Source organism: Ornithodoros turicata, chromosome 3 (genome assembly GCF_037126465.1).
Source record: "Ornithodoros turicata isolate Travis chromosome 3, ASM3712646v1, whole genome shotgun sequence".
NCBI classification, from domain to species: domain Eukaryota; kingdom Metazoa; phylum Arthropoda; class Arachnida; order Ixodida; family Argasidae; genus Ornithodoros; species Ornithodoros turicata.
In genome coordinates this window covers 74056729-74078223 of record NC_088203.1, presented here as the reverse complement: position 1 = coordinate 74078223, position 21495 = coordinate 74056729, and the positions used below count along the sequence as shown (strand labels likewise).

The window sequence follows — 21495 nt, the reverse complement described above, 5'->3', positions numbered from 1 at the left end:
TTTGAGTCCTGTCCTAGTGTGATATATTAAGATGCCATGACGCTTACACCAAGCCTGCACAACTTTGTTGAAGAACTCACGCCCCTGATCTACATGGATTAGTCGAGGTTTTGTGCCCCTATTTCGATATAGCTTCATAAATCCTTTCTTCACATCTTCACCTCGCTTGGTCTTGAGAGGTGTGGCCATGACTTGCCTTGACGAACAGTCTATCACAAGCAGTATGTAGGAGACTCCTTTATTGTATTTCTTGTATTGAATGAATTAAATGAGATCTGCTTGGTGGAGATCGTTCAGGTGTAGTGAGATGACTTTCCTTCTTTTAAATCTGCGTCTTGCATCTTTGTGGAGAGTATAGACATCGTCGCGTTGTAATTCTTGTAGTGCTTTTTTCCTTGTGATTTTCCATGCCTTTTGATAACGTTTGACCCCTCCGAGCCAAACGTCGAGAGCCGAGTCGAGCCGAGAGTCGAACCGAACCTGAACCTGAACCGAAAACCGTTATTAACCGTTATTTTTGGCTGAACCGGAACTGAACCGAACCGAAAGAGTCGACGCCATCTTGGATCTGAACCGGAACTGAACCGAACCGAAAGAGTCGACGCCATCTTGGATCTGAACCGGAACCAAACCGGTAAAAAAATACCGGTTACCGGTTCAAATAACGGTTCACACGGAATTAAGTGCGGAACTTTGCATGTTGTGCATGAACGTAAAAACTATTTTTCTTTGTTTTTCTTCATTTATTAGCTTCGTAGACTTCCTTTTGCTTGCCTAAAAAGTCGTGCCCTACAACAATGATCTGGATTTTCTCGAGTCACGAAGTAACAACAACAGAGATAGTAACTGAAAACTGTTAGGACTACTAATGTCTAAGACATACACAAGAATCTATATATCTTTTTTGTCACAGGTTTTTGTCACAACCTTTTCTGTCACAATTATGCCGGACATAATTGTAACAGAAAAGGCGTACGCCTACTGTTTTCAACAAATCAGGGGGAGAACGGTGTCATTCGTGATGATGGTTGGTTAAGAGGTGAAGTTACTGTCATTCCGTTTAATGCATTAAGTTTGCCGCGTGACTAGGGTATTAGAAAGTAAAGCGCTAGCCACCCTCATGCTGGTCAGAATGAAAAGAACATGCCAAGCTGGGTTTCTTTGTGGATTTGAAATAAAAGAAGCAAAAACAACCATATTGACATCGTATTTAAAAATCGGCAGTGGGTCGAAAATTAGTCGAACCCTCTGTTTGTACTTGCTTTGTCTTTGTTCCGCAGACACTTCACTCTAACGGCGACATGGTAGCACGGCGGCGGTCAGTGCTGACACAATAACGCGCCTTTTACATAAAGACGCCGAGCTCAGGATCGCACCATTGCAATCCAACTACCATGAAGCGTCGTTTGCTGATTAACGTGCATTCGTGACTCCGACTGGTGATGAATTATTTCTATCACTTAAATAACTTAGGCCAAGGTAGCAGGCTTGGTTGACTGGCGAGATGTTCCTGGTGCCTGTTCCTGGCGAAATTCTGCGAACAACCCGGTGGGTGAGTTAACCCCGGCGACATGAGCTACGTGCGGGGACAGTCAACCCAAGGCGGTAATTCATGGCTATACTCCTGTTGTAACCACTACTAATCTTGTCTTTGATATCGCACAAAGTCTTTCAAAATCCTGAACGACCATTGACGCCTTCCTGTCCACTTCAAGCACTATACCACACAAACGGAAGTTTGCTTTAACCTGCCCCCGCAGGGGGCACCGGCTTCGGCTGGTGTTTGGTGAGTGGCGCCACCACAGACCCCAGCCCCCAGTCCCAAGGTGTTAACCGTACCGTGCCGAGGGGATGCAAGGTGAAGGGTCAGAAACCTTGAACGGTGGCGGTCGGGGTCTTGGTCAAGCCCCGGCCGATGGGTTTTCCTTAAAACTCCGGGACCTTCCCACATGTATGAATGTGAAGTGTGGGTGACCAATGGGAACATTCATTTTCTTAAACCTCATATGGTTAAAAATTCTATTCCCTCCTCGATCGCGGGCGGCAAGCGCCCGCGGACCGAAGTCTTCAAACAGGCGTTCGACGCCTTTCAAGCAAAATACATTGTCATTAGCAGTGCAAGCACTGATAATGAACAGAACACTCCACTTGGAAAAATGTCACCGTTTTTCATTGAGAAGGCGGTGGCATCGCTCTCGAAAAATGTGACTGAAATTAAGCGCCTCAGATCAGGCGACTTATTGCTTAAATGTACCTCGGAAGCCGACTGTGAGCGAATTCTGAACACACAGCAGATGCTCGGAATCAAAATATCATCAGCCTTGCATAGGACTCTGAATACCTCCCGTGGTGTTGTATCGTTAGCTGAACTCATTGATGTTCCGTCAGAAGAGATTCTTGAAAATCTGAAAAGCCAAAAGGTGATCGACGTAAGAAAAATCAAAATCAGGAAGAACAATGAGTACATAACGACACGCAACACAATCCTCACATTTGACTGCCCGACTTTACCAGAAAGGCTCAAGGTAGGGTATCTGACTGCAGAGGTGCGGCCATATATCCCTAATCCACTCAGATGCTTCAAGTGTAACCGCTTTGGCCATCCTTCCGATACTTGCAGAGGTTCTGCATGCTGTGCCCGCTGCAGCAAGCAGGACCACAACTCTAAGGAGTGCAGAGGGCCGGATCACTGCGTCAACTGCGCAGGTGACCACCCTTCATACTCTAGGTCTTGTCCAAAGTGGAAGTTTGAGAAAGAGGTGATGCACATCAAAGTCACACAGAAACTAAGTTATCCAGAAGCCAGGAAGAAGGCATCTCCGTTCCAGTTCCAGAAATCATTTTCATCTGTCGTTAAAGAGAAACCAAAGATGATCTCATGCGCAACACAGACAGAGAATACAACACAAAGTGAAGAAACATGTACACCTCTCTCTGAAACACCACCTCCTGTAACTGTAACCACAGCTTCCCAACCCTCTTCAGTGGCGTCACTCTCACAGGCGCCACTTTCGTCATCGCAAACCGTGGAGGCAAGCTCCATGGAATGCGATGATGACACGAGCTCGCAAGGCTCGTTCGCGAGCGTGAGCTCACAATCTCAAAAAAAGCCTAAGAGCAGTATTTCGGGGAGTGGCTCACTCCCCGATATATCGCCCAAAGAACTCGCGGCTGCGCGGAAAAAAACTCCGAGACAGCCCATAATGCCCCCAAAGAAGAAATAATGAAAGTTTCTTTACACCATAGTCTCTTCCCTATGACGGAAACGCCTCTTGTGCATACGTTTCTCATTTTCTATATTATGGCGATCCTTCAATGGAATTGTCGAGGGCTTCTCACTAATATTGATGATGTCAATGATCTTTCGGACAAGTATGACACACTCTGTTTTGCACTACAAGAGACTTATTTGAATCCACATCGAACACATGCACTACGGAGATGGAACTTGTTCCGAAACGATCGGGTTGATGGAACACGTACATCTGGAGGTGTTGCTATCCTCACATCAAAAACCCTCCCTGCAAAGCACCTTCCACTAAAAACAGCACTCGAGGCAGTTGCCGTTCAAATATGTCTTCAAGGGGTCATAACTGTATGTTCTGTATACCTGCCACCATCAGCTGTGGTTGCTCAGAACACTCTTGAATCTTTAATTGACGAACTCCCGCCGCCTTTCCTCTTACTGGGAGATTTTAATGCCCATAACTGTTTATGGGGCAGCTCGAGAGTCGACCGGCGAGGAAAAATGCTGGAAAACGTATTACTCTCTAGGTCTATCTGCCTTCGAAACAGAGGAAGTCCTACGTATGTAAGCAGCGCTAACCAATCTTTCTCTGCCATCGACCTCTCCTTGTGCAGCCCATCAATGTTTCAAACCATTGACTGGGCAGTAGAGCAGAATCCTCGGGGTAGCGACCACTTCCCGGTTGTCATGAAACTGCATAATACCACAAATACCTTAGGTACACGTCCACCTCGGTGGAAACTGTCACAGGCCGATTGGACTCTCTTCAAGGAAAAGGCCAATATCCTAACATCTTTCCAAGGTTTAAGTATAGAAGATGCCAATAATCTTATTATTGACACTATTATAAATGCCGCCCAACAGTCAATCCCACAAACATCCGGTCGACTCCCTAAGCGCTCCAAGCCTTGGTGGACGAGCGACTGTGAAACTACACGCAAAGAACAAAATCGGGCGTGGGGCGTCTTTCGAAGGCACCCCACTACTCCAAACTTAGTGGCATTCAGGAAAGCACGTGCAAAAGCACGCTGGACACGAAGACAGGCGAAAAAAGAATCTTGGAAAAATTTTGTGTCTTCTTTAAATTGTAACGCTCCCTCAAAACTTATATGGGACAGGCTAAGGAAAATCAAAGGAGACTACACAAGTTTCTCTGTCCCATTACTGCAGGTAAATGGCGTAGTTTGTCAGAGTTTGGAAGAGCAGGCCAATGCCCTTGGGGAGCATATGCAACATGTATCCAGCTCAGCTCACTACAGCAGTGATTTTTTGAAAATAAAATCATCTGCTGAGAAGCAGACGATTCCAAGCGAGGGCGGTGACAAGTATGCATACAATTCACTCTTTACAATGACTGAGCTACAAAGGGCTCTGTCATCCAGTAAAGTTACAGCACCAGGTCCCGATCGTGTTTCCTACTCCATGATCCAGCACTTATCTTCCACATCTTTAGGATCCCTTCTTGATTTCTTTAATCTTGTCTGGCGAGAGGGTTGTCTTCCGTCTGGCTGGAAGGTGGCAACCGTTGTTCCATTGCTAAAACCTGGAAAAGACCCCTCAAACCCTTCCAGCTATCGACCCATAGCGCTCACAAGTTGTCTAGGGAAAACTTTTGAGCGCATGGTGAATGATCGCCTGATGTATTTCCTTGAAGAAAATAAATGTCTCGATAAATTCCAGAGTGGCTTCAGAGCTGCGTGCTCGACAACAGATCATCTTTTGCGGCTAGAGAGTGCCATCAGAGAAGCATTTGTCCGAAGGCAGCATTGTGTGTCCGTATTTTTCGACATCGAAAAGGCTTACGACACTGCCTGGCGGTATGGTATTCTGCAGGACCTGCACACTCTGGGAATAAGCGGCCGCATGTTTCGCAGCATTGCCAATTTCCTTCAAGGACGGTTATTTCGGGTCCAGCTTGGATCGACACTTTCTCGCCCATTCATACAAGAGAACGGTGTACCGCAAGGATCCGTCCTAAGTGTGACTCTTTTCATTGTAAAGATGAACTCTATAGCAAGTGCCATTCCTCCTTCAGTCAGGTATTCACTGTATGTAGATGACGTTCAGATTTCTTGTTCCTCTTCCAGCGTTGCTAGGTGCGAACGTCAACTCCAACTCACAATAAACAAGTTGGTCAAATGGTCGCACGAAAATGGTTTCAAGTTTTCTCCGGAAAAGACAGTATGCGTCTCTTTCTCTAGGGTACGGGGAGTGTTTCCCGAACCAACACTTAAAATGGGAAGCCACGACATTAACGTAAAGCCTGAGCATAAATTCCTTGGACTTATATTTGACCGGAAATTGACTTTTCTTCCTCACCTCAAACACCTCAAGGTAAAGGCCATTAAATCTCTAAATCTTCTGAAGGTGCTTTCTCACCGGTCCTGGGGAGCAGATCGTGATACACTGAAGAAGATCTACGTCTCCACTGTTCTTTCCAAATTGGATTATGGGTGTGCTGTGTATGGTTCAGCACGGCCATCTACACTCAAAATCCTCGATCCAATACACCACCAAGGACTGCGTTTAGTACTCGGAGCATTCAGAACTTCTCCGATACAAAGTCTATACATAGAAGCGAATCAGTGGTCTTTAGAGAGACGTAGGTTTTACCTCGCTGCTTCATATGCATTTAGAATCAGGGGTCACCCCGAGAACCCAGCATATCAATGTGTGAAAGATACACAATTCAGACAGCACTTCTTGAACAGACCTTCAGCCGTGCCTTCTTTTAGCGTTAGAATGTCACAAGCAGTCGAACACTATGGCTTTCCAGAATACAACTCTATGATTCTTGAGACAACTGAGAAAATCCCTCCATGGCAGCCCCCTCCAAAATGCAACGTATCCCTTTCCAGATACAACAAGCATGATACTGCTAACAGTGTACTCCAGCAGGAATTTGAGGTGTTAAAGGATAGCTTTGGCAGCCATGTAGAGTTGTACACTGATGGCTCAAAGACCGTTTCCGGGGTATCGTGCGCTATGGTCACTGGCACAGTTACAAGGTCACATCGTTTGAAGGTCACCATGTCTGTCTTCACAGCGGAAGTGTATGCCATAATTTTAGCCCTGAATTATATCTTACAAAATCGTATCAAATCATCAGTCATATACACAGACTCTTTGAGTTCCTTACAGACTATCTGTAGCATTCATTGCACAAAAGACCCCATTGTCCATCGTGCAAGGCGCATTGCAAGCAGTATAGCTAACAGGGCTTATCGGTTACTGTTCTGCTGGGTACCCAGCCATGTTGGGATACCTGGAAATGAAAAGGCCGATCGAGCAGCTGCTGCTGCCCTAACAAACGACATTACGGCTTTCGACATTCCATCAAAAGATCTCAGGCTATGTTTAAAAAGCAGCATTAACAGACACTGGCAGAGCTTTTGGGACCAACAGACAAGCAACAAATTACATGCTATAAAACCCAAGATAGGCCCTTCCCTATCTGCATCAAATCGACTGTATGAGGTGCTATCTTGTCGGCTCCGTTTGGGACACACATACTTAACACATGGATATCTCTTACGGGAAGAAGACCCTCCCGAGTGCAATCACTGTGGGGAACAACTCTCAATTCTCCATATCCTCATTGTATGCCCAGCGTATCAGCATCTTCGTGAACGTCATTTTGTTTTATTCTATAGAAACTTCTTACCACTGCACCCGGCGCTTTTGCTGGGCGATGAAAGTTTCATACCCTTTGAAAAGATCTATATGTTTTTTAGAGATACCGGGTTTTTAAAGGATCTGTGATTTTAATTACTAACCCAGCACTCAACACTGTTTTAGTAAATACACAAATTTTACACAGATAAAACTTATAGTGGTATTTGGCGCATTATGGCCTGAGTAGCTAATGCGCCAGAAAAACCCAAATCAAATCAAATCAAAAAGCTTTAACCTGCCTGTTGTGCTTCATTTGCACCCGTGGCCCCTGAACAGGTTCGTGAACAGAACCGTTTGGAAAGAACCGGTTTGAACCATTATAGTTGCCTTCTGGAGCTGAACCGGAGCCGAACCCTCATTGTCGAACCTAAACCCGAACGGAACCGATAAACGTTTCGGTTCGACTCTCTGCCACAGACTAATCTACTGCACTGTACAATCCCCACGTTACCCCCTTCCCCCTGTACAATGAAATACCTTCACATGTTAATCTCTTCCCCGGCACTTTCTGGTGCTTGCATGTGTAAAAATACAAATGGAAAGAAAGTTAAGATATATACTGAAGAACAATTTATTCGGTTTTGTAATGTATGCAGCTAGCCAAGGCACAGCAATATTTATGAAGCACTTGTCATTATAAAAATATATATTCCTCTCTCTATATGTAGTAAGTATATATATCAATGCAATGTATCACAGCCATACTTAGTGCTTTCAGCAAAGGAGTACTTAGAGCCATTTTCTTATGACTGGGAGGGAGTTTTATGCCCCGAAGTAAACAAAAAGGTGCATGTATATCACAGTTACAGCTTGCCAACAACAGTGTTTCTGGCACAGCTGGCATAGCTATCTTGGCAGTTGCAGATACAATACAAGCAACAAAGTATATTAAAATTTTTCTTAAGATGTACAGGTTCTGGACAAAAGTATAGAGAACAAGCGAACTGTGGATTTTTTCTCAGCTGCGACACCCAAGTGGCAGACGGAACCGGGTGAGTTTGGGGAAGGTTACTGATTACTTATCATTATTTCAGAGGGGTAGGTGAGTGTGCTGCAAGCTACATAGAGCAGTAGTTTCGGTTTCGGTTCGCTTCACTTGGTAGTGCCTGCAAAGTGAGTTCCAAACCGCATCGATGTTCTGAAACACCGTGTCACTGAAAGATTGTGAAGATAGGTAGCTCTCTGGTATCATTGGGTGATAAGTCATACTGGAAATACTTTACTGTGTATTGACCGTATTAGAAAGCAAAGAATCATTAGATAGTTTAAAAACAACGAAATTGTTACGCTACTTAGGTGTGATTGTTAGCTGTTAGCTGTGAAACTGTGAGCTGTGATTAGATTAAATATCCGATGTGATCAGATGAGAGTTCACATACACAATATTTCAGTCATGTGGCATTGGAGGGCACTGCATTCAGCTCACTTCGTGGGCACGTTCAAGAAAAGTAACATCACAAGTACCGTAGTGAATCCCTAGAAGCCCACTCATCCACGCTCCTCTTAGCAATGACCTCTACCACTTCTGCCAGCCGCTTGAGTGCCGCACCGGAGAAAAAGAATATGCAGCTTGCGTGTTCCATAAAGTTTTGTTCCATAAAGTGCATTATTCACAGAATATTGGTTCAGAATATGTGAACAATAATTTGTCTTGAGTAGACCTGAAGTAAATTCGACATGACATTTTTACTAGTAAACCCTTAAAAATCAAATTCACCTCACGCCCCGCTCCTACTCTACCATAATGACAACGTTCACACCCCTGATGTGTTGAAAACTAAAGGTGCGGTCTTTTTTGTACCAATTATGCAATTAATAAGTGGTACAAAAAGATGTACGCCTCCCGTTTTCAACAAATCACAAGGAGAACAATGTCTTTTGGGAGTGCGGATGGCTAGGGGCGGGCCGTGAGGTGAATTTCATTTTGAAGGGTTTACTAGTAGAAATGTCGTGTCAAATCTACATCAAGTCTACTAAAAAGAAATTAATGGTCACATATTTTGAACCAATATTCTGCAAATAATGGATTGACATTTTTTGAAAAAAAATTTAGTAAGGTGACTCAGGGTATATGTAGCAAAAAATGGAGAGGTGCATGTGACATGCAAGTTTTAAAATGAAATTTAGAAAGAAAGTATGTGGAATTAATTTATCTCAACCAAAAGTAACAGCAGGCAGGTGTCACAGAAACACAATGAAACACGATGTTGATGGCCAGTGCCCTTACTATCACAATATGATAATGATATGACATCAGACAGAACTTTGTCATATTGTTAGCATTTAAACGCAACTATAAAAAATGATGACAATGTAAAATCCATGCTCTCTAAAATCACCACTCTCCTGTCTTTGCCTGCTTCCTCTCCCGCGCATGACGAAGCCACAATTTTGCCGCGGTCTCAACTGCTGCTCGAGTGGCTCCAGTAAGGTTTTGATTGCAAGTAATGGCCTCTGAAATGAAAAATAACTATTGTAACATGAAGGATGATGTTTCAAGAGTGCATAGTGAATGACAGTATTAAGTTGAGATTGCAGAGAGAAGACGATGATGCTTTGCCCGTAGTTCCTTAGCACTTCAGTTACATAGGGACGTATTCCTAAACCACCCGCAACTTCACTTTTATAGGAGCCCCGGGCTATGCGTTCCCTGAGGGTGCATGTCACCTCATGGAAGTGTGCTTTTCTGGAATATAAACTACAGCTCCCTCAGCTAAGGGCTGTGCATCGGGAGGCTCGAGGGGAATTCGCACCCGGTTGCTATAAAGTGATGAATTGATGCGACGGCTGTCGTCTGCTGTTCAGCTTGTATTTAGCTTGCAAACTTCACGTCGATCTAACGTTCTGATGGCTCAACGTGCACAATGCACTGCGAGGAGCGGGAGACTGCTAGAACTGCTTGAGTACTATAATGGGGTCACTGAAAAAAATAAAAATGAAAAATAACATTCGCTCGGCACAAAAGCCTGGGTACAGTTAGCCAAAGAGATTAGCGCCCGTTTGAGAGGAATGTAGGGCAATTAAGGAGCCTGTTGAAAACATAAAAGCCAAAGCTTAAGCTCATTAGATTTTCTGATATCCAAACTCTATATACAACTACAGTGTACTCTGATACACAGCCTCAAACAATGTCCCAATGCACAAAGTGCACAGAGACCTCATGCCCTATTGTGAACTCAGGTTCCATGTAACAAGAGGAGACAGAATGATAAGAATAACCAAAATGATTTGAAACCGATAGAGTTTCAAAGAATAAAATATAACATAAAGGATGATACTTACGGAAAATGACCTGAGGAATTTTAAACTGGCAGAACTTCTTTTTTCCTTTCTTGCCTTGCCAACTGTAGTCCTCTGCCGCTTGGTTTGTCAAGATATATGCCAGTATACTGCGGGTAGCCTGTCCCACATCATTTCCACCTATACGAGCAAGCTCCTGGACCTACATAGAGGTGACCTTGGCTTAAAGCTCAGTGAATAGAGACATAGGTCGAATAACGCTATGGCCTTAAAATATCTCCCCTAGCTGTATAGCCTTGGCGAAAGTATAGCTAGAAAACGCACATGTTAAAAGCGTCACAGCATATCGCAATGATGCTGTCCAGTGCATATCATCAAAGCCTTGCAACGAGAACTTGTGTGCCACCATTGGTAGCCTAATTTTACTTCATCTGAGTATGAGAAATTAGTCAGAAATTGTGCCGAAGACAAACGCAAAGGGCAAAGGGAAAACAGACACAATTTTAGCGTGTCTTGTCACACTAGTTTGTGAACACAGACAGAAATTCCGCTTACGAGAAGAGACCTTTTTTTCGTCCAGCGATGCATCGAAATTTTCCAACTCTTCCGAGGTTGCAAACGGCTGCTTTATGAGCACTTCCACATGTTCAAGTGAGCTTGTGGTGATCCTCTGTTTGGCGAGTTTATCAATGACTGCACTATCTCCTTCTTGTGTAATTCTGATCAAGTGCAAAAGACGCAGGACTTGTTTCCGAAACTCTAAAAACAAAGCACATAGATGTTATATAAGTGAAGATGTTGGAATGTCTCAAAATGTTAATGTTGTAAAAGGTGATGTTTCCGTGTGAGACAGTTTTCTTTTTCTACGATTAATTAGAACTGTGAGAAGTATCAAAATTCCAAATACTAGTCAAATATCAAACACTGTTCTCAAAGTATTTGCACCCTCTTATTTGTATTCAAAAATTTTCTAAGAATACCGAAATGATGAATTTAATGTTGCGCTAGAAACAGTCTACCAGTCAGCCTGCCTCATAACATGTTCACGTTAGATGAAGCCTATCCCACCCCTTTAGAAAATTTCATGACTGCCTGCACATAAACTATATAACACACTCCTTGTTGATCTTTCCCGCAAGTGAGTGCCTTGTAGCAGAGGTGCAAATACCCTGTAGTCCAGGATCAGCACATTGATATTTATGTTCCAGAAATAGCACACAATTATTGACAACGTATTTAGACATACGAAGAAAAGGAAAACATTGTGCAATACACCAAATACACCCATGAAAGAATACCTTCTGTAGACATGTCTTCGTCCATTTGAGAAGCACTGTGTTCACCACCTGTGCAAACAATTTGAAATCTTAGTAGATTGATGTAGCAATTGCAACGAATTTCCTGCACGTATAACTTCATGTGGTTATGCCATTTTAATATTCACTTACTGATCCTAGTAGCTGATGAGCCATGCATTTGTTCCAGTACTCCTGTGGTGGGCTTGTTGAATGTTTGGTTTATACTACCTGCAAATACTCACCAATATAGAACTGCGTGTACTTCCGACAACAGCAAAAAATCTCACCTTGAGGATCCTGAGCAAACCTACGATGGCTACTCTCCAATATTCCAGCTATAGACAGTTCAGAAAGATCAGCACAAGATAATAACATGATGTACATCCTACGTTAATTAACATGTAGTACTACTAAGTTACAAATGGTACAAAAAATCCAACACTGAAGTTTTCAACATATTTAATGACACAAGCTTTCATGTAGTGGACTACATTTCATGTGTGAAAGACACAGGGCACATGGTGTACATTATATAGTCACAGGATGCCATGTGAACAAAAAAAAAAGAGAAAGGAGGAGGAGGAGAGAAACCTGTCTCGTGAAATACACACGTAACAAAGAGTGGAGCAACAAGATAAAGATATGCGCAGACCACTCATATATTTCAAAGAAAACACAAAACTCACTTCCTCTGTAGCACTGTGGGAAACTTGATGGCACCGGAGGTATATCAGGTACATCATGAAGTGGATTTTCGATTTCCTCAGAGTCTGATGTGTCAGGGAGAGCCACCACACGGGAATATTTGGACCTTACTGCGAAGCAAGTGGCAAAAGTTATGTGCATGTCAATGATACAAATTGCACACTATCAAACCACGGATAAAACAGTGTGCACAACACTTCGAAAATCGATTAAATGAAGTTCTATTCAGCCGTCTGAGAGCTGGACACACCTTCTTAACACACGGGTATCTTCTCCGAGGCGAGGAGATACCACAGTGCGAGCATTGCGGGACAGCCTTGTCCGTTATGCATATACTCAAAGTTTGCACCCATCACGAACGCCATCGTCAACAACACTTCTCACTGTTTTACAAGTATAGGATTCCTCTTCACCCAGCGCTTTTGCTGGGGGACGAGCCTCTCATCAGTTTTAACCATGTGTACAACTTTTTAAGAGACATAGGTTACCTAAACGACCTGTGAACATGCAAATATTTTCACTAATTTTTACCTTTCCTATTTTGACTTTAAATGACATCGATTATTTTTAACTAGCTTTGATTCATACCATTGTCGTGGCGCTCTATGGCCAAAGTTGCCTTTGCGCCATTAAAATCCTAATCATCATCATCATCATGTCAATGATATTTCAACATAATGTGGTGACACAGCACATGCAGCAACATATATTACCAACTGCAAGCTCATCGTCCTCCTCAACTAAGCGGCTGGGCGCATGGCGCTTCCTTTTCCCACCTTCATTGACATCTGAGTTGAGGTCCGACTCGTATTGTGCCCGGTCTAATTTCTCATGAGCTTCCTTGTAGGTTGCTGAAAATTGCAGACACAATGCTTATAACCCGGCTCCAACTAAAACAAGAGTACTTGTGAACAAATACATGTATATGCGTGTGTTCAGTGCTGAACAAAAGTTTACGAAACACGCTCCGGTGCATTCTTTCCTCAGAGTGATAGGCTAGCAGTGAATAGGACTTACAGACTTATAGACATGCGGCTAGGTTTCCTAGTCATGTGTTTGTAAGTTTCAACAGTGCGATTCGGTGCTAGCGTGTCACTGTGAGGACGGAATGCGCCGGAGCGTGTTCCGTTAACTTTTGTCCAGTGCTGTACCATAGTATCATTCTTGTAAGGCCCTGCTCCCAAGCATTTCACAATGAATAAATCAAAATCCTTCAAAATAGTTCCACATACAGGATGTGTTCAGATAAATACAACCCGCACTTTTGCATTGTTGTGCTGCTTCTGCTGATCCCACGAACCTTCCCTGCTGTATCATGACCCGTTTAGCACTCAAAATCTGGTCTAAACATAGAGCAAACCAGACATTGCATCACAAATTTTAGAGAGCTATGTAAATTTCTGTCCTCATGCATTTTGTATTATATACACTTACGACCACGCATGTCGATCTAGCAATGTCGGCGACGTTTTTCAGTCGTCATTCACATTCACGAGAATTTGTTTTTTAGATCAACAGGCAAGCTTTCAAACTTGAAAGCATTTTTGTTTGCAGTGCTGCTCCTAGAAGTAGGAGCAGCACTGCAAACAAAAATGGGGGTTTATCTGCACACACCCAATTGTATTTAAAAATACATTTTCCAGTACACGAGGCTTTTCTAAGTACATCCAGTATTTTTGTAACAAAGCAATGGCAGCTTCTACGTGACATTCCAGCGAAGTAGGCACAATCAGAGCAGTTTTGTCCTCTGGTATCATTGCAGCAAAAAATTGTACACATGTGCCCTCAAAACATGCACATCATAGTAATATGGGGTCAACATAAAATATTCCTGCACCTCAGTTCCTGTTAGTGGCAGGCCTTAACTATGAAGCTGACCAACAACTGAGCCTGAATATCTCTGGTTAAAGTCACCAAATTAGGGCAAAAGACAAGTTTGCAAAGTGTACTCGCTGTTTCAAAAGTCAAAATAAAAATTTGCTGAAACCTAGCACTTCTGCTTCTTCTGATTCGGTTGATCACGGGTTTACTGAGGTGGCCGATACTGCCTAACTGTAAAGTTATTGTACGCCTTCCTAAGACGTAGGCACAATATACTCACAGAAAACTCCCATCACTTGAACAGTGAAGCTCTCCTAAGATGCCTCAGGGCGTGCACCTTTCAGAATTAACCTTTTAGCTTTATCGCAATGCACTTTCGGCCACTTGCATATTGTTCCTTTGACCCATGTTGCTGGCACAACCTCAACTTGGTTTTGTGCAACAAAGTTTGCTATCACAAACATACCTGAGAAAAATAATGAAATAATGTATAAAGTTTTGCACATTCACAACAGTAACGTCTGTCATAAAGCTGTCACACACAGAAAGAGATAGTAACAATGTTCAGTCTTTCCACGTCAATCAATCCGTCAGACATGGAAATGGAAACCTGCACTATACCGGGGGCACACGGCCTTTCCACAAAAACTTCACTTAGTGCAAGAGAGGAACAACAATGTGTTTGTCTGCGCATGGCATCTTGAATATCTTCATAGCGCCAGCTAGTGGCCAGCACTTAAGGGGAGAAAGGCGAAACACAATGTATATGCCAATACGTGATGACTCGAAAGGCTGGGTATATAAGTCGCTTTTACTACAGAACGCTTGTCCAAGAATGTAAGGCTCCTGTGTTGATCGTGACATAGCAATGTTGCGAATGACCACAATGTCTCCTGATGCTGTCAGGCAGCAGTTATCTCCCTCCATGACTCCAAGTGTGTAGCCTTGAACCTTCACAAGCCGATACTGTGGACCGCTGCTTTCATGGAGCAATGGGCCCTTCGTATGAGGCTGGTTGAATGTGATGTCGGACGGTCTTTGTTGATAGTTCGTCATCATAGCCTGTCTTTCAGAAACTCTATTGAAGAGTTGTTCGAGAGGTGTCTCATTTTTGCGCAGCAAGTGTTTTAGGAGCTGCATATTGTTTTCGAATGGATATGCGCTAAACGAGTCCAAATTGCCATGAGCCTTCACGTCTTTAGGAAGATGCAGCAAACAATGTACGTTGAATGAAACTTGGTGATCTCCGTAGAGCGACCTGAATTCCGTTACAAAATGCTGCATTAAGGCTTCAGCATATTCTGCGTGAAGCTGACAGAGCTGCTTGCTGGCCAAGATGGTGATTGCACAGTGGAGTACAATGAAGTTGTTGTAAGCAGCAGTACGAAGAGCACATTTCAGAATGCCCGGCCCTGTATACAGAAGCATGGTCCGAAACTCGGTCGCCTTCCATCTTTCCAGCTCTGTTAACGCTCTTGGTTTTCTGGCAAACTGACGGGGCATGTGCGACTGTAAAGCTAGGCACTGTTCCGAGATGAGATGTCTATCTGTAGGGCTGAGAAATGCCCTACGGCCAGTAACCCACAAAGTCATGAACTTTCGCATGACACCCAGGCAGACTAAATGCATGTAGTCCAAAGGAGCACACACAATGCAGTCAATTGGCAGCTGAGTGAGAATGCTTTCTTCTTTGTGGTGGTCTTCATCATGTTGCCCTCTAAAACTTTCATTTGTCCTCAGGGGCGCAGACATTTCTAGGTGGCTCTCTATCAGGAAGGGGACTTTGATATCAGGAACTTTGACCTGACATTGAATCGGCCACAACTGTTGCCTAGAGCTCTTGCTGATAGGGAGTCCATCAATATTGAGACATATCTCTATCATGGCTGGTACGCTGCTCAAATGTGACAAACTGCAGACAAGCCCTCTGCTCAGACCGAAATGACAGTACCTACAATTGCCCATTTCAGATACTTTTCAAAGTGTGTTACGTGGCGTGCACGGCAATGTGCGTGCATCAGCTGGAAATCCCGCGTAGCAAGGGTGCTCTTTCAGGATTTTCAGCAGAGCACTGATAGCAGTATGCTTTATATTGTACTCGAAGGCCCACTTCCTCAGAGAAGTCAAAATCTGGGCTTCTTCGTTTACCTCAGCCGTCAACGAACCATGCACAACCGGGCTCGGTTCTCTCTTGTTTTTGGGCATCACACTGAGTACTTCGTGTTTCCCCAGGCAAAAATCTAGAGTGCGACCAGCCCAAAGTGGTTTTTGAGACAGGTCTCATGCTGGTCCCCACTCCCAGGTGGTCCCAGTAGGGAACCACTCTGGGATGGGGACTGCTTGGGACCTGGAACCAGTCAGGAAGTGGGACCACTTGACGGATGGGATTTCAGTGGGACCCGTCTTGGCCCCGATCCCAACCTAGGCAAAAATCTGGAGTGGGACCACTTAGTGACTGGGACCAGTTGAAAGTGGAACCAGCTTCACGATGGTCCCACTTGAAGTGGAACCAGTGGAATTGATCCAGTGGTCCCCTCTACTAAGTGGTCCGGGATCCGGCCACTTAGCAGCTGGGACCGCTGAATACATGAACGAAAATAATGCGTAGAAATGCACATATTACTCAAGTAAATACAGTTTATTTTGCTAAGAGCATACACTGAGCAGAAAGAAATAATCAATACATCTCTACATGTACATACTACGTAGTATAAGTCTGATCACTCACTGTGTCTAGACAAAGCATATGCCTGATTGTGCCATGCACTCACGGACCACAGGGAGCTTGCGTTCGTTGGCCACCTCACATCTTGTATTTTCTCAGAGAAGATGACACATGACACTCCTGTTTTCCATGCAGGTCGCGACATACACCCCCTTCCCACCGTACGTTCGGAATCTTCTTCTCTTCAAGTTCCTCCTAAGTTTCTTAAATGAAACATCTAATTAATAGTAATCAAAACATCACGGTCATCACTCATACCTGCAAACATTCGCGACGTGCAGTCCGATTGGCGTTTCACAGTGCGTTCTTGCTCCTACGCCGCTTACGTCTTCTTGGAGTCAAAACTCTTCCGAGAAATCGACAATGTGTTGCACAGAAACCACTGTCATCGCATTGTCTTACAAAGCGCACTAAAACACACGCAAATACTGTACAGGAGGGAGGTACACCATCCTTGCGACGGCAACGGAACGGAAGACAAAACCAACTTGCCGCGAAGCGTCCAAGTTTCCAACTGCCACCTGCCAGTCTCGCCTCTCTCCCTCTCCTCTTTCTCTCGGCTCTCGCCGAGCCGCCGTGGCTTCTTCACATTGCATCAGCCTCTGCAATTACCTTTTCTTCTTTTTTTCGTTGTCTTTCTTCTAGTTATTTAGTTTACTTTTTGTTGTTGTTGAGATGTATTTTTGGACATTTCTCTGGTACTTAATATGTTATGATATTCATGCACCTTCACATGAGAATATGTGCACGAATTGGAGTTACAGGGATATAGCGTCTTCAATTCATCCCCGTGAAGATTCGCGTAGTTCTAGGGCAGGTGTCAAAATTACAGTGACTCAGTCGTACTGGCTTCAAGGCTTCAAAGTGGTTTCCAATATCAAGTGGGACGGTGCAACACTGGAGCCAGACCCCCCAAGGGAACATGGCTTGAAGTGGGTTGGTAGGTTGTGCTCCCAGGATGGACACACAGTGGACCAGGCATCCCACTCTAAATACCACAATGGGACCTGACTTCAAGTGGGATGGCTGGACGGTGCCCAGCGTGGAGGCACACTGGAACCACTCATGCTACCCAAGCATCCACAATGGGACCTGACTTCAAGTGGAATGGCAAGCTGGGGCCCAGCCTGGCGGCCCACTGGAACCACTCATGCTACCCAAGGATCCACAATGGGACCTGAGTATGCTACTCTGGAACTGGCTGGGACCGTCCTGAACCCAACTGGAACAACTGTGGTGCCAGTCTGGGACCATCCTAGATTTTTGCCTGGGTCACATTGTTCGACACCCTTTGACATTGACGAGTAAGCTTCCTCAACAATCTCTGGGACGGGTGACTGACTGGACGAACTGCTGTAGACACAATTCTCATAACTTTCACTATGAGTATCAACATGTTCACTAAGGACTTCATCTTGATTTCGCGAACAAGACGCGCGGCACCCGTGCTGCTCGCGTTTAGTACTCAAAGCGTCAGCGGAAATTGCACACAGAGGTTTTTCTGCAGCCCGGTGCGCCTTCATGTACACGTATCGTTTCCCCTTAACTTTAGGCATCACTGCAACTTTTTTGCAGATTTAATAAGCTCACCTTCAAACTTCAAACTGGAAACAGTTGCCACTCTATAAACCACGCCGGATCACGTCAAAACAGATGGGAGCGGGTGATGATGATGATGGAGTGGCGCTATTGTCAATACCAATGGAGCTTTCTCCCTTGGGCGCGGTAGTGCGGGTGCGGGTTTGTGTTGCAGACGACGCACACGCGCTTAGCAGAGGACAGCGGGCAGCGTTTCTTGCTCTTTGATCCCTGGGAGTCTAGCACGCATACCGGTTTGGTACTGTCGCAGTGGTATGTACGGTACTTAAGGTGGTTTTGAGTAATTGTAAGTGGCGCAATATATTTCTCGCAGCAAGCCAATCTAAGATATATATGCGCTAAGATTCTGCAACAAAAAGTTGCGTTACGTAATTTTAATCATGTAGTTATCAGTTGCGACCACACCTTCGTTGTTATTAAAGCTATTAGCCTCATTGGCAGTTTCACGACACGTCCAACAATATACATCGATAGGACATCCAGGGGACGTCCCAATTGCAACGTCACTACTGGATAAATGTAGGATATTTCTGGATATTTTTGGACGTCCAGGAGATGTCCTCTGGACGTTGATGGTTGTCTGGGGGGGTTTAATACCTCGATTTTTGTTGCCATTTTCAAACACCGGCTACTTTAGCTATAGCCCGCCCTGCTACACCACCTAATATACTGGTCAAACCTGTTAGTAACAGTGGGAGTAATGGAGCCAAACCTTCTCGTTGGCGATATAGAAACTTTTGTAGTTTTTTTGGCGATTTGTGCAATGTTTATATGCAATGTATCGAATGGTGGCTTTATATTTCTTTAAATCTTTGTATAGTTTCGGTGAAAGTTTAACATTACCATTCAATATATTCTTGCAAACTTCGGAAAGAGCTTCAATGCTGTGTGGAGGAGCCCCCCCTCAAAATGTTTTCCCGTTCTTTTGGAGTACAAGTTGCAAGCACTTTAAGGAATGTTAAATGATGACGTAGACTTTTCATTTTTGTATGAAAACAAATTGTGACTCGAGCTTGGTTATACCCGTTCGCAATCTTTTATGAGACTGTGTAAGTGGATGTAAGTCAATCACTAGATAACCAAACGGTTTTTCTGTTGCCTGTTCGAATGCATTCATGAAGTATGGTAACTGTGATTTCCCATAGATTTGACGTCCTAGAAGTTCGAGTTGCGCTCGAGACCTTAAATTATTGAATAATATTATATATGCACTACTGATAGGGTGCGATAGTTTACGTCGTTATGAAATAAGTACTGACATAGAAAAATAATTGATGCATTCTTGTGATGTGATGCTCGCGTATAGAGATGAACCATATCCTGCATAACATTCTTTTCAGTCATGAGATCGTCAACTGTAATCAGTGTTGGTATGTTCTCATCCTATGTCTTTGGTAATTCTTTACTAAATGTAATTTTAGTGAATTCATTCTGCCAGCTAGCATCATATTTACTGACATAAAATATTTGTTCGGGGACTACTGTGAATACTGATAAGTTTCTCAGGATGTTACGAACTAGGTAAGTTTTTCCTGACATGGAAGGTCCACATATAATAATTCGCGCCGGGTGGATGAAAGAAAACGGTCTTATGTCCGACATTGTGTCGCAGAGGTAGAAATGAAACTGAAAATAAGATGAGTTGAAAACTAGATTTATTACCATGTAGTGCTCCCCCAACCATCGATTTGATCAAATTGACTTTTCGCAGACTGTCGTTTGAGTGCGAGGAGACGTTCGTGTGACAAAACACGCCTGATAGCGTCAGCTTTCGCTTCATAAATTTCTTGTTTCAGTCGCCATTTCTTCTCTTCGGTTGACTCAACCTCCTCCTCCTCCTCCTCCTCCTGTTCCTTTCCAATACACTGGCGAAAGAGCTTCCACATAATTATTTTTGGGAGTGAGAAAGTTGATAGTTTGGGGAACGAACAGGAAAATGAGGAGATGACCTTGTTCCACATGTAATAAATGGAATCGAGTGGAGAGGAGGTTGTATGATAATGAGGGTTGAGCACATTTAAAGTGAAAGTTCCTTCCTGTCAGCACTTCAAAGATGTCGGACGAGAGTGGTAAGTTTTTGCTTTGCGGTGTTGTTGTTTTTTCCTCATGAATATTGTCTTTTCTCAGTGTTCAGCACAAGCCCCGGTTTTTTCTTTGAAAATGGTAAGGAATTATAATGATTATGGGAAAAAAGTATTCAAATTTTATTTCTTGTTTCAGATCATGAATCACCTCCACCGAGATGTATGTAATAAATTTGTTTAATTTTGACTTTAGTATATGACTTCCATTTCAGACGATTTTGCTGGAGCTACCGATTGGTCTTATATGTACTAACATATGACTAAGTTTAGTTATTACTAATTGCATGTATCTTTTTAGCAACTAGAGAAGAACGAGTACATCACCAGGAATGTGAGTAAAAGTTACAGGATACGATTATGATAATAAATGAGATTCTCTTTCAGATGGTTGGGGTCCACCACCACCACAGTGTATGTATTATTGGAGTTGATATTATTGTTGCTATAATGGCAATGTGATGATGAAATGTATGTTTTCCAGATTATCCTGTGTAGCCACAATATTGTATGTATTATTCAGTGCGAATATAGTGTAATATAAAGATAAGTCGTCTTTCAGGTCGCTGGTGTGGGGGTCTGTAAGTGATCAATTGGTAAGCAATTTGACGAATGTTGATTTTATGTTTTCTTTCAGAATCTAGAGACTGGATATAATAAATTTTGTATATTATCCCCATGTACTGTCTTGTGTTTTTGTTTCTTCTATTACAGGTCGTGAAGGTTTTTCAGCTGGGTTTTTCTCCTTCACCTGATTGGCATCACAATTGGCACAATTCCCAGCACTCTTGGCTTTACAATTGGCAACTTGATTGGCATTACAATTGACAACTTGATCGGCATTAATAAATATATTTTGACTCGTACTTTTTGTGTATGACCCTTCTTTGCATGTCTCTGCATGTTTTAATTGCGCGGACAAGCCTCCGCACACGCGCCGCGCTGGGAAAAATACGCGCAGGGCTCAGGGGTCCAGGTTTCTAAGTCTCACCCCTGTAGTTTAACACAAGTCGTATACTACTAGCGGGGTTCTATAGAGAACAATGGGGGGTGCCGCACTGAGTTTTTAATGTTGCCGTACATCTCCGTCTGCTTTCCATTGGC

At 43.6% G+C, this 21495-nt stretch overlaps 2 protein-coding genes and 1 long non-coding RNA gene across 3 annotated transcripts; 2 read left to right on the top strand and 1 right to left on the bottom strand.

The window, feature by feature from the left end:
* The first annotated feature begins 2156 nt into the window (after positions 1-2156).
* LOC135389657 (uncharacterized) lies at positions 2157-3224 on the top strand. The gene has a single exon (XM_064619691.1). It carries the CDS (start codon positions 2157-2159, stop codon positions 3222-3224), a length of 1068 nt encoding a protein of 355 aa, XP_064475761.1.
* A 7024-nt stretch (positions 3225-10248) lies between these two features.
* LOC135389656 (uncharacterized) lies at positions 10249-13609 on the bottom strand. The gene is made up of 8 exons (XM_064619690.1): positions 13600-13609; positions 12879-13037; positions 12147-12275; positions 11748-11795; positions 11611-11688; positions 11461-11508; positions 10718-10921; positions 10249-10364 (listed from the first exon to the last, which is right to left on the bottom strand). The coding sequence occupies exons 1-8, from the start codon at positions 13607-13609 to the stop codon at positions 10333-10335; spliced, it is 708 nt and encodes a 235-aa protein (XP_064475760.1). The 3' UTR covers positions 10249-10332.
* A 7176-nt stretch (positions 13610-20785) lies between these two features.
* LOC135387338 (uncharacterized) lies at positions 20786-21151 on the top strand. The gene is made up of 3 exons (XR_010421055.1): positions 20786-20805; positions 20954-20987; positions 21106-21151. It is a non-coding gene; the product is annotated as an uncharacterized LOC135387338 (long non-coding RNA).
* The last annotated feature ends 344 nt before the right edge of the window (positions 21152-21495 follow it).

Excerpts from the sequence above, each read along its gene's own strand:
- LOC135389657 (XM_064619691.1), top strand. The coding sequence starts at position 2,157 with ATGTCACCGTTTTTCATTGAGAAGGCGGTGGCATCGCTCTCGAAAAAT.
- LOC135389656 (XM_064619690.1), bottom strand. Across the intron at positions 11,796-12,146 it reads CCCACAGTGCTACAGAGGAA|CTGGAATATTGGAGAGTAGC; the intron begins GTGAGTTTTGTG and ends AACTGTCTATAG. Across the intron at positions 11,509-11,610 it reads CTCATCAGCTACTAGGATCA|GTGGTGAACACAGTGCTTCT; the intron begins GTAAGTGAATAT and ends TTGTTTGCACAG.